Below are 12,553 nucleotides of genomic sequence, written 5' to 3'. Positions count from 1 at the left end.
AAACACATGTTGTCATTTTATTATAATGTATGCAAGGTACAGTGGCCGATTGAGGGACAAGTTCAAGTGTATTACGGGGACACTGATTCACTCCTGTTAAAAGTCAAAACTGAAAATCTATTGAATAATTTGGAAAAAGGCGAGTACATTAGCTCACGAGTAGAATACACTAAGTGGGATGAATCCCTCTACCCAGAGTTAGTGAAACGTCAGGCCCCAAATCAATTGTTAATGCTAAAATCTGAAACGGGTAGCGATCTGATATCCAGTGTTGTATTTCCTGGTCCGAAGGTATACTGTGTGGAAACGCACAACAAGGATATCAAACAAGTTTGCAAAGGGGTACCTACACACTTTGTAAAAAATAATTTCGACATGAGTATGTATAGAAACTGTGTCGAACGTAGTTTAGTGCCAAGAGCGAAAGTGATGGCGATTCGCTCTTTACAATTTAAAAACTACACAGTTAGAGTTGAGAAAAAGGTCATGTCGGCCATATCGGACAAAGTATATGTACTTGAGGACGGTGTGAGGGTACTATCATACGTTCATTATTTAATTTCATACCTAGTTTATTATATGGATTACATAAAACAACTCGGTTTAGGAAAATTAACTTAAGTTCATTAAAAAAAGTCCAAATTGGGTAAGAGGATTTTTTGGGTAATGGGGTGTTTTTTTTATTATCTTTTCTTTATCACAACCAATTTTCAATGTGTGTGCAAGGTATAGCAATTTCCACTATTCAATGCCCCGGCCCGGGCCCACCACAGCGGGCCTCCCACTTCCCTGCCCCGCGGCGCTTCTTAGCCCACCGCAATGGACCCCGCGGCCGCCGCCGCTGCTGCGCCCGGGGGGGTGGGGGATCCCAAAATTTAAAATGCTGTAAATAATAAGTGTTTTTTCTAGTGCTTATGTAAATGTTGTATTTTTTATTATAAATAAATTTAAAAAAGTGAATTTTTTCATGTTTAATGTGTTTTTTTTTCAATGTAATATTTTTTAAGTGTTGTTAATTTTCTATGTATAATAAAAGAAAATATGATTCTTTATTCGTCTTCTTATTATTCTTGAACGGAGTAGTAATAGGGAAATTATTTAGTCATTAAACAGCCAGAGTCTACAGTTAGTTGTCTGGGTGAACTGTTGAAGGGAAGATGTATCAATTTAAAACACCATTCAGATCGTTTCTGCGTGGACCGTCAATGTCAGGCAAAAAAACACTCTTAACTAAAATAATTAAAAATTGTTATAAAATGTTTGTGGAAAATCCGAAAAAAATCTACTACTGTTACAGTATTTGGCGGGAGTCATACGATAAAATAAAAGCAATTGCCACGACGGAACTGGTGCAGATACAATTCATGCAGGGACTTGATGTTTTCAGCATTATTGAACCAAACTCTTGGCTGATTATTGACGATCAGGCTGAATCTATTGAACAATGGTCCCAGGAAATGCTACAATTGTACACTGTTCGCTCTCATCATGAACAGATTTCCGTTACTCTGGTTCTACAAAATCTCTTTCATCAGAGCAAATGTATGCTAACACTTGCATTAAACTGCACCTACTATATCATCTACAGAGTTGTTCGTGATTCTAGCTCCCTAATAACTCTCAATAAACAAATCTATCCAGGTACCCCTAAATTTCTGCTCTCAGCATACAATCAGATACGAACTATTTGACTTTTAATTTCAAGATATTGTACATTGAAAAATACACCGGCTTTTATTCAGGATTTAGATAAAATCATGTTCAACGGAATCCAACTCATCCCCAACGGAAGTTCATCATTCTGATCATGATACAATTGACACCTTTCTTAAACAATATTCCAATGGAACGATTGTCAAGAAGAAAAATAAATTCAATGTTGGTGATACTGTTCGAATTAATAGAACAACTAATTTTTTTAAAAAGGGAAATTACTTGTGGTCCACAAAACGTTTTAAAGTGGCAAAACTCCTAGACCCTAAATCCGAAACCTTTCGTCTGTGCTATACCAAATATGAAGAGAATATTGGCAACTTTTATGACTATAAACTACAAAAGTTTAAAAATAATAGTGGAATATATAACATTGAAAATATATTAAAGACACGTACTCGCAGGGGTAAGAAACAGTTACTTGTTCGGTGGCTAGGATACAACTCTGATTTTGATTCTTGGATCGGTGTTGAAGATATTGACAATGCCCAGTGATTTCTATGTAACTCTTATGTCCAATTTTTCCGATCCTCTCTCCAACAACTTGAATACGAAAAGTCATTTTTGGACGAAACTCTCCCCCGCCATCAAATTTTACGGTGCGTATGAAGTGGCTCTTGTCAATTGTATTCACAAAAATACCTATGACATCCTGAGAAAGGATCGTGTGTATGATATAAAGGTTATACCATTCGATTGGACACTCTTTGTCGACTATGAATGGGTTGAAGCACTTAAATCTAGCGAATATCCACATGCCAAATTGAAATATATTGAATACAATAATATGGGAGATTTGTGTCGCACAATCAATAGAAAAATCTCATATCGTAGGAATGGTACATTCCATTTTAATTATTCATTGGAACACGATAGGATTTACATTACCTCACCTGTTAACATTGACATAATTATTATCAATAATAACCTGAGAGACGTTCTTGGCTTGAAACAGAATATGATCAATAGGAAAAATGCTGGCACCGTTTACGGGATAGATCAAGTTATTTTTGCTGATTATCGACCTGGTTTCGCCTCAGACTCTTGCATATTTCTCTATGCATCCTTTGTGGAAACATCGAGAGTTGGTAATTCAAATGTAACGTGTTCTTTAACGAAAAATATCTCATGAACTTGTTCATCACTATAATATAAAGCATCTTCAGTATGTTCCTGTAAACACTTCGTATTTGGAACTCTGTCAGTTAACACTAAGAAGTGAATTGGGTGATCCTCTAGCAATAACAAAAGGTTTAGCAGTGATTACATGTCATTTTCGACCCATTTTCGGAGACAGCATAAACACCTAAAATGAAAAATGGAAGAATTCCATTTGTCTGTCCCGATATCGATTGTTATGTTGGTGCTTTGAGTCCACGTCAAATAGGCAATGGATTGAACTTCTACAAGGGACGTACTACAATGTCTGGCTATGGTCTTGGTAGCTGGTTTGCTAGGATATTTCGTTCTGCGCTACCCCTTGCCAGAAAATATCTTGTACCTGCTGCATCAAATTTTGCTGCCTCCACACTACAGGACTGGGGGTCAGGCAAGAATTTCGAGGAGAGTGTTAAGGAAAATATTAGATCTTCAGCAAGAACCGTTGGTGAGCAACTAAAATCTCGGAACAATGGGGAGGAATTGAAAAGGATGCTTGCGCGTCATTCACTCATCAGTCTCCACCCAGGCGGGAAGCGAAGGACATCAACAAAGACTTTGAGGAATAAAATAAGGAAGACCAATAAGCAGCAGAAGAAGAAGAAAAAGAAAAAGATTGTTAGATCAAAAGAGGACTTCTTCTCTTAAGATGACCTTATCTCCCCCACAAGGAATCATATCCATCAATTAGTTCCTCATTGAATCTATTCAATGCTGAAAATGTTGATGTCAGTGTCAAGTATGGCTGCTATGAACAATTTCATCCCCAACAACCCCTCTCGGAAAATATACACTTTCAAATATTTCCAATGAAATATTTTCATTGATTTGTCATCAACATTTATTGATTTAAATGTTGAGGTGAAAAAAAAGTCAGATAATACAACTCCAAATGCTGCTGATGGTCTCTCCTATGAAAACTGTATTCTACACAACCTATTCAAACAAATTAATGCATTTATTATATTGGTGCATTGTACATTGGTGCATTGGTGCATTTATTACATTGGTACATTGGTGAGCACTAGCAATAATTTATCCAACTATGCAAGCTACATACAATTTATGATGATGACACCAAAGGCATACAAGGAGTTGAGAGGACAATCATTGGGCTATGAATATCAATCAGGTGTTGATACTGACGGCGAGTTGACTCCTGCAGTGACCCAGGAGTATCATCTGGTTGGAAAATTAAACCAAGAGATATTCAATATATCCCAACGGCTACCCCCCAATTTAAAGATTGACATAAAGTTACAGCTGGCCCCATCAAATTTCATTTTGAGAAAAACACTTCCTGCAGCACCCGATGCAAATGTCATTATCACATTGACAATTCTCCACGTCCGAAAACAACAGGTTATGAGCTCTGTTGCATGGGCAGTGGAAAAGCTAAGAGCCAATGGTAACAACATTAAACTTCTTGTCCCCCATTCGATCACCAATCAACGTCACATTGCCACCGGCTCTCGTAGCTATAGCGATTCATCATTTATCAATGGAGAAAACTCATCAAAATTGGCTTTGGCCTTTGTGAAGAGTGGCAGTGCCGTTGGATCCGGGACTGAATCCCCCCATGATTTTAATTTTTTTGGTCTATCTAGCCTTGTTTGCAAAGTGAATGGTATTCCACTGTACACTCTTTCATTTGACAAAGAATCCTATAGAACTCTGTACGAGTTGACCATGCAATCCCTAGATCATGACTCTCAACTATTCGAAAATGGAATAACCGATTCAATGTTTTCAAAAAATCATGGGGTAATTGTTTTGGACTTGTCGGGGACTCAGGATATGAGCATAGTACGAACAGGGAATGTACGTCTAGAGTGTACATTTGCCGATGCTTTTACTGAGAGTATCACGCTAATATCACTGAGTCATTTTGAAACCTATTGGGAGACCACATCCGACGGCAGTGTTCTACTAGACCTAGCACCATGAACACAAACCAAATAATCAACGTATTTAGTATGGATCCATACATATCCCAGTACAAGTCCTATTGTATACCGTCGGACTTCATTGAAAAAATTCCAAGTGTTAACAATACCCTAATCATTGTTAATAGCAGTCCATCGACTTTGAAAACTGGCCATTGGCTATGCATCTTTCAAACAGCGAAGAATATTGAATTTTTTTTATCCTCTTGGCCTATCGTATAAATTCTACACGCCATACATCAGCAACTTTATTGAAAGCAGTGGGAAAACCATTATTCAAAATCAACCAAGAGTACAAGATTTAACGACTAAGACATGTGGCTTTCTTGCGCTACTCTTTTTCATGTTCATATATCGTGGCCACGCTTACAAACAGTTTCTCTACATCTATGCTGACTTAAATCGATTGAGCGACGTTTTAGTGGAAAATATACTTACAAACGTGTTTAAGATTGATTTTAGTACTCCACGAATAAAATGTTCTACAAATGTATGGGAAATTGTTTATCAATAAGTGATAAAAATTTATATACATGATTAAACTACTTTTCTACTCTTTAGATTTCATCTTCTACTAGGTATAGGTCTTTGTCGAAAACAACTAGTGCGGGTAGATTATCTGAATTGACAGTGTCCTGATCCTGATGTACTGCAATTTCAGACTCCCATTTTCTGCAGTAGAGTGTGACTTCACTCTTGTCATATCTCTTTGTATAGTCAATGATACTATTCTCATTCATTCTATAGAATTCACATGTTTCAATTTGCTTATTTGAAGGAATTTCACAAACAGTGTCCTCAAGTGTTGAATCACATTCCGTCACAGCCAAATAAAAATCAGTGGGCTTATAATCGTAACACCCATTGTCTTCACAACGATGACGTAGAAACCATATTCTTTTGTTGTTCCAACAGTTGAATCGCTGACCCGGCTCCTCCTCCCAGAACAATCTAAAACCACGGCGATACCAGTCTGGTAGCAATAAAGTACAATCACGCTTAGGATTCTTTCAAATTATACCGGGATATGTATTCTCCCACTGATTACATTTATCATAGTGACAATTGGAGCATAGCTGGCCACTAGGATGAGAGTCACACACCTTTTCAAGACAGTAATTACAACCTTTAATTTGTACAGCATATTCTCTAAGCAATTTACACGGGTTGCATAATCTACACTTTTCATCATACTCATCAATCACTGTGGAATTCTCACATGATGACCAACTGCCCAGTGTGTACACACATAGCGGACATGTATGGAACATTTTTTTTATGTGTTGACACTCACTGCCACAATGAAACTGAGCTAGAAACAACAAAAAAATTGTCTGTGAGAAAGAAAGAGGAGTAAATCATCCTTGAACACCAGCTTTCTCATGTGAAAAAAGTCCTAAATTTCTAAACTAATGTTTAAAAGCATATCGACAATATTATTTTGCCATTTCTTTATCAATATATTAGTAAATTGTTTAACTACACTCGGGCCACAATATAGAAGCTTCATGCAAAAACCTAACGATGGAGAATTAGTTTTCATTATATCGACAAGCATTCCCCGAGAAAATATCTTCCTTTGAATAGACAGCTCTAGAAAATCGTAATCTAGAATCAAAGTTTTTCCATAAGCACTAGATTCCTCATGATTCGCTCTTTCTCAAATCTATCCATTTCTTAGAGTCCTAACACTCACAACCAACTACAGACTAACCAGAATTTTTTCTACTCTAAAAAATAAACGCTAATCTACTATAGGAAGAAAAACACCTTTGATTTAGAAACAATTTTATTGAGCATAATTACAACAATAATATTCACTGATGCATTTTGTTCTCATCAATATATTTCGATAGGACATCTAATGCTGACCGAAGTTTATTTATATGGAGAATATTCCCTTTTCCAGCAAAGCATAGTTGCTCCTCCTGCTTAAACTTGCTTAATGATATCACGTATCTAGTATACATATCGCCTCTTTTAAGGCACAGTCTACAACCTTGGGTTATTTCCACAGCAACATCGGATACTCGTATATCATTACTGCTGCCAACTCCATCATTAATCTCCAACAATGTAAATGTAACACTTATTTCTCTCTACTATTATCCTCGCCAATAAACTATTCTATTTAAATTAAATTTTCCTACTAATATGAATTTTAACGAAAACCCGTCCTTTTATTCATATCCAATCACTAATTAAGTTATCGTATATTGAGCAACCATCGCTGTCTCTGATCGACTCTTAGAAAATGTCTACGTCAAACGGTACAATCTTGTGCAATTCTTATCAATAACAAAAAAAAACAGTTTCTTGTACGCTTCATATCTATTATACTTTTGACCATATTCTTGTAGGCGTGAATGTAGGTGTGAAAGTGTGCATGGTCTTGTAGGTGTGAATGTAGGTGTTAAAGTGCGTATACCGATACTACTTATATATATATATATATATATATATATATATATATATATATATATATATATATATATATATATATATATATATATATATATATATATATATATATATATATATATATATATATATATATATATATATATATATATATATATATATATATATATATATATATATATAATGTTACATTTCTACTTACTTTTAATTTCTCTCAGCATGCTCCTTTTTTCTCTATAAAAATTTTCAAACTGAGGAGATTCACCTAATCACCTTGGGTGGTTGGCTTTTGTTTTGATTCCAATAGATTCCCAATCATCACAAATCCAAGTGTCATTATAGCTTCATTTTTAGTTGGTAAGATTTGATACGCAGAAAGCTGATTTTGTCGGCCTTTAGAATCCGGAAGTGAAGTGTCTGTTTATGAAAATAGGTGACTGCTTGTCTGTCTCTGAGACGGACAAGTAAAATTGTAAATTGTAAAACAGACAAGCAAAAATTGGAAATTGTCATATGTTTACGATAATTTTTTTCCCTGAATTCATGGAAAATAAAAAAAAGTTTTGTTTACTATAAACTTTTTACTAGTTTTTACTAGATTTCGGGAAATTTACTAGATCCTCTAAATTTACTAAAAAAAAATTTTCTAGATCTAGTAAAATCCTACTGACGGTGGCAACCCTGTATTAGATACACATTGATTAGATACACATTTTAAATTCTCACCGAGGTTTTTGCCAGCATAACTTTTTGATTTTTCACCATTATAATGTTTCTTGATTCTGCATTATTAATGCCCATTTGCTGTTTTGTTTGTATAAACTTATTCTGGTTTTCTTCTTAATTTTTTATTATTATTATTATTGTACTTCTAAGCTACTGTAACTGTTATATTTTTTTCCCTTCATTGATAAAAACTCAGCACTTGGTGAATTTTTCTGATCGTAAAACTATTTTTATACTTGTATCAATCTTAAATTTAAAATAAGAACTTTTTCGCATTCTGACCAATTATCTACATAGCGCAGATACAGATCTCCTGATTCTCTGCCTTCGGCCAGGAGTGCAATGCGTGGTAGTGGCAAATCATCCGTCACCTCCCGTCGTTTTTTCCCAGGTTTCTCCAGGTACCCATTTATAGATGGGTTAACTCTGGCTGAGCTTGCAGAGTCACACCACCAATACCCGTTCCATAAGAAATAACCAGCGACACCAGGACTCGAACTCCTGTCCTGACGGACAAGGGATTTCCAGTTTAGTGCACTAACTACTTGACTAGGATGACTCATAGGTGCCACATGCAGACCTTTTTGCTAAAAAAAAAAAGCTGGTGTAGTAGGCACAGGAGGAGTCCTCCTTGCAAAATTCTGGTTCGAGCAAACCACGCCATTCCTACGTTTCTGCTAAAAATCTGACCATGGAATGAGGACGCTAGAGTGACCACTGGTCCGGTTTGGCTTACCAATTACATATTTTAAATTTCTTACGTGCTTCTGGTTCAACCAAGGCTCAACATGTCTATCTTTTATTTAAAAATGGCGGTAGGCTGGGTAGGACGCCCGAGGGTGGTATTACCACTTTATTTCTCTAATCACACAGATGAAAAATTATTGCTAGTTTCCGATCTAAACAAAGTGTTATCAGGCTAAAAAAAATTGCTAAAAAAATTTGCATTGGGGGGGGGGGATAAGTACAGCTCGACCGAAGCTGCTTTAACACCGACTCTGGACTTTGTTCGATTTTGTACCGAATCAATTAGGGTATAACTTATTTTTCATCGAGTCAGGACTTGCTTGTTTTAGCACTGAGTCATTAAGTAGCTGGGATATAGCTAAGTTTTGCACTTATTCACGACTTCGCTCATTTCCATCCGCGGGAAAAATTGCAGCGTGAACTTGGATTGTTTGTATGCCAAGTTGCTACGTTTTTGCGCCTTGTCAGGTCATAGCTCCTTTTTTTTTTTTTTTTTTTTTTTTTTTTTTTTTTTTTTTTTTTCAGGCCCAGATATCAAGGTTCCGCACCTTGTCACATACTTTTCATGTGTTTTTTTTTTGGGGGGGGGGGGGGGCATTCATCTGTCTCTTTTTGTGTGTATACATGTTGTCTTGCTTTTGGGTTTATGTGTTGGTAGTTTTTATTTTTTCTACTAAGAATATCTATGGAGCAAATATGTGGTACTTAATAAATAGTATTAATTAAAAATTAATTTTCAGGATGAAGATGAAGAACTAGAAATCATTGCGGAAACAATTAGAACGCCTGGTATCATTGAGATCCCGAAACTATGTTCCACTGTTAACAGTTTTCTAAAAAGTACTACAGAACGTGTAGCAAATATTGATCTTGCTGATGAGTCAGTTGAAGTTATTTTTGAAAATACTGCTGAAAAGGTAAAAACTGCAAAAATTGAGTGTTTTGCTTTTTCTATTACTAGTTGAGTTTGTCTATTTAGCTGTTTCCAGTAACGAGGGTCTATATACCAACGAATGATGTTCTAAGAATCTGACTTTTTTTGTAAACATTGTCTTTAAGGAAATGTACATAGGGTTTTTATTTCCCCAAACTGTTCGAAATTCTGTTTCGAAGAATTAAGACAAAACTGTCTTAATTCTTGAGCACTAGATAAGTTAAACTTTCACTGAACTCATCGTAGAGGAGGTGCTGAAGCTTGAATTCAGGAGATATACTACTACTGCTACTATCAACTCACCGCAGCACCAAGCCGCCTGAGGTCATCACAGCTACGCACGCTCCTCGTCCATCCCAATTTATTCAAAGCTTCCCTCTTTACACCCTCCAAGGAACTTCCCGTTTCTCTTAAATCTTTCTTTTTGACATCCCACCCCAGCTGCGGACCACCTGCTTTCCGTTTAGCCCTAGACGGTTGGCCGAAGAGGAAAATCTTTCGGCAATCTGTCATCCTTCATCGCAGAATGTGCCCTAGCCATCTCAACTTTTCTCTCATTACCGGCCTAGAAAGTGGCATTGAACCAAACTTTTCGTACAGCCTACTGTTTGAAATACGGCCAGTCAACCGGGTACGCAGAACAATCCGTAGGCAATTTCTTTAGAAGACATCGAGCAAATCTTCATCTGGTTTTCAGAGCGCCCATGCTTCAGAACCATCATGCTTCAGAATCTCATTCAATAGTAACATTCCTTTTGTTTTCATAATATCTATCACTCAGATAATTCTTGATAAACATAAATCTTTTTCACTAAAATTCCTAGCTGCGCTCCAAGCCTTCTTCCCTAAGACGCCATCAGCAACTTCACAAATTGTTTTCCTATAATTGTTCCATCCATCTTCTACATTGTCAGATTTTAAACTCTCTAGTTTAGTATTCAACTGTTCCTGGAAATTTTCTCTCAAATTCTTATTTTGGAGTCTACCAGCATCATAACTTCCCGGGAGGTAGGTACCCTTCTGAAATTCCAGCTTTAAATTAACCCTAGACACTACTAGATGGTGATCTTTACTTGTAACATCAATAACAAGAGATATGGAATTTAGGATATGGATAAAACGGCTGAGGTTCTAGGAGATGTAGCTTAGAGGATATAACTGTAAGATACGACTGCTTGACTGTCCAAGTGCCTAAACTAGTCCCAGATAAAAGTAGGAGTGGTTACCTAAAGGAGTAAAAAGAGAATTTTAAGGAAATTTTCTGAAAATGGTATTGAAATTAAGTATACTTTGCATTGATGTGGAGTATGTACTAATGGGAAGATATAAATACTTATAAATCTTGACTAACTTCTTATGACTAAAAATGCTTTGGTTTTATATATAATTTAAACATTTCTCATTTTATAGGGTTTTACATTTGAAATTTTAACCCACTTCATGGGATTGTCTTGAAATGTTAAGCTGTCTGAAAGGTCTAAACTGTGTTGGATGTTTTGGTTCTACATATAAAATAAAGTATATTTCATGTAAAACGATACTTAAATATGATCGTGTCAAGCTCAGCAATCATTTGAGAACTATAAATTGATTTGGTAATAAGAAAAAAACACTTTGTTTTTGTATATTTTTTTTTAGCATATTTCCTTCTTTTTCTTTTTTTAGAAATGAATTTAGTGTTATGCAATTTTGCAATATTGTTATTGTTCACTTTAAGTAAAGTTCTAACGTAGGGAATCCAATAAATTGGATTCCAATATTTTTTGTACCTTAGTTCATCTACTGGTACATCTGAGTCAACTCAGAATTTACTTATTGCCCGAACCGTACGTAAGATCCGTAATGCTTATGCTGGTGCAGTTGAATCACAGCTGAATCTTGGTAAATGCCACCTTACGAAAGTGTATATTGCTGTTTCTCTCCCTCATGTTCTATACCTGGTTACTTTCTGGGACATTTTCAACCAATCAGATAAAATAAAATTCAGGAGGGCTTATTTCCTTATTCGGGTTCCTTTTTGGACTATGGTAGACTGCGGGAGAGATGCAGCATACCGGATCCTCTTGATGCTGCAGATAAGGTTTTTTCCAAGCTTACAGATTATCTGTCGAACCACCCTTGGAAGGATTTTTTGTTTTAATGCTAGTTTTTTTTTTTTTTTTTTTTTTTTTTTTTTTTTTTCTGCTTGGTTATCATATTTTATATTGTATATATGTATGATATATATAGAGAGGTTTGCCAACCTTGGAGTGGTTTACTTTTCCAAAATGTTTAGTTTATTCTAGTTTTAATTTGCACGTATTTGCTCCTGTTTTTGTGTGTGCTTTTTTTTGTTTCATTTTCTTTCTTTTTGTTATACTCCATCGTCATGCTCTGTATTTTTGATGGGTTGTAAAATAATCAATTAATTAATTTACCTCTTATTTGAGCTTAGTTATTAGAGACGAGAGGTCCCAACCTAATCTCTACATTCCCAATCTAAGCTCTGCCTTTTACATAAGGGACCTCAATTGAGAATCCCTTATATATGTTGCTGATTAAAGTTCATTTTCTTATTTCAAAAAAAAGAACCTAAGAAAAAAACAGACATTTAGGGGTAGGAGTGCTCTGCTTGAAAGAAAGTTCAAATTTTTAACGTAATTAACTTTTTTTTTTAATTAAGTACTGCGTTTTGCGCTTTTTACTGGTAATCCATAATAAAAGGGGTAAAAATATGATGACGGTGCTGCGAGTTTCTTCTTCTCGTTGGTCTCACATTAAAGGGTCTGTCTAAAAGCTATTCTGCGTAAACAATCGCTTTCAGGACATGCTTTAGTTACCACTTAAAAGAAAAGTAGCGGAACTAGATCAATGAAACTTTCTGATATAGTCAAGATTTTATATTTGCACTAATTCCTGAAAGCTTCAT

The 12,553-nt window shown here is 35.7% G+C and overlaps 1 protein-coding gene across 2 annotated transcripts in view; it reads left to right on the top strand.

Annotated features, from left to right (window-relative positions):
• The window catches only part of LOC148944404 (uncharacterized), a 110,753-nt gene that overhangs the window by 79,960 nt on the left and 18,240 nt on the right, over window positions 1–12,553 (top strand). For both annotated transcript variants that reach the window (XM_089099663.1, XM_089099662.1), the window contains exon 4: window positions 9,452–9,628. In XM_089099663.1, the coding sequence (XP_088955789.1) occupies window positions 9,452–9,628 (177 nt within the window). The remainder of the gene's footprint in view (window positions 1–9,451; window positions 9,629–12,553) is intronic.

The sequence above is a fragment of the Artemia sp. Qi Xiang Cuo genome, chromosome 14 (assembly GCF_049724085.1).
Source record: "Artemia sp. Qi Xiang Cuo chromosome 14, ASM4972408v1, whole genome shotgun sequence".
In the NCBI taxonomy this organism is placed as follows: domain Eukaryota; kingdom Metazoa; phylum Arthropoda; class Branchiopoda; order Anostraca; family Artemiidae; genus Artemia; species Artemia sp. Qi Xiang Cuo.
This window is presented reverse-complemented; position numbering and strand designations above follow the sequence as displayed.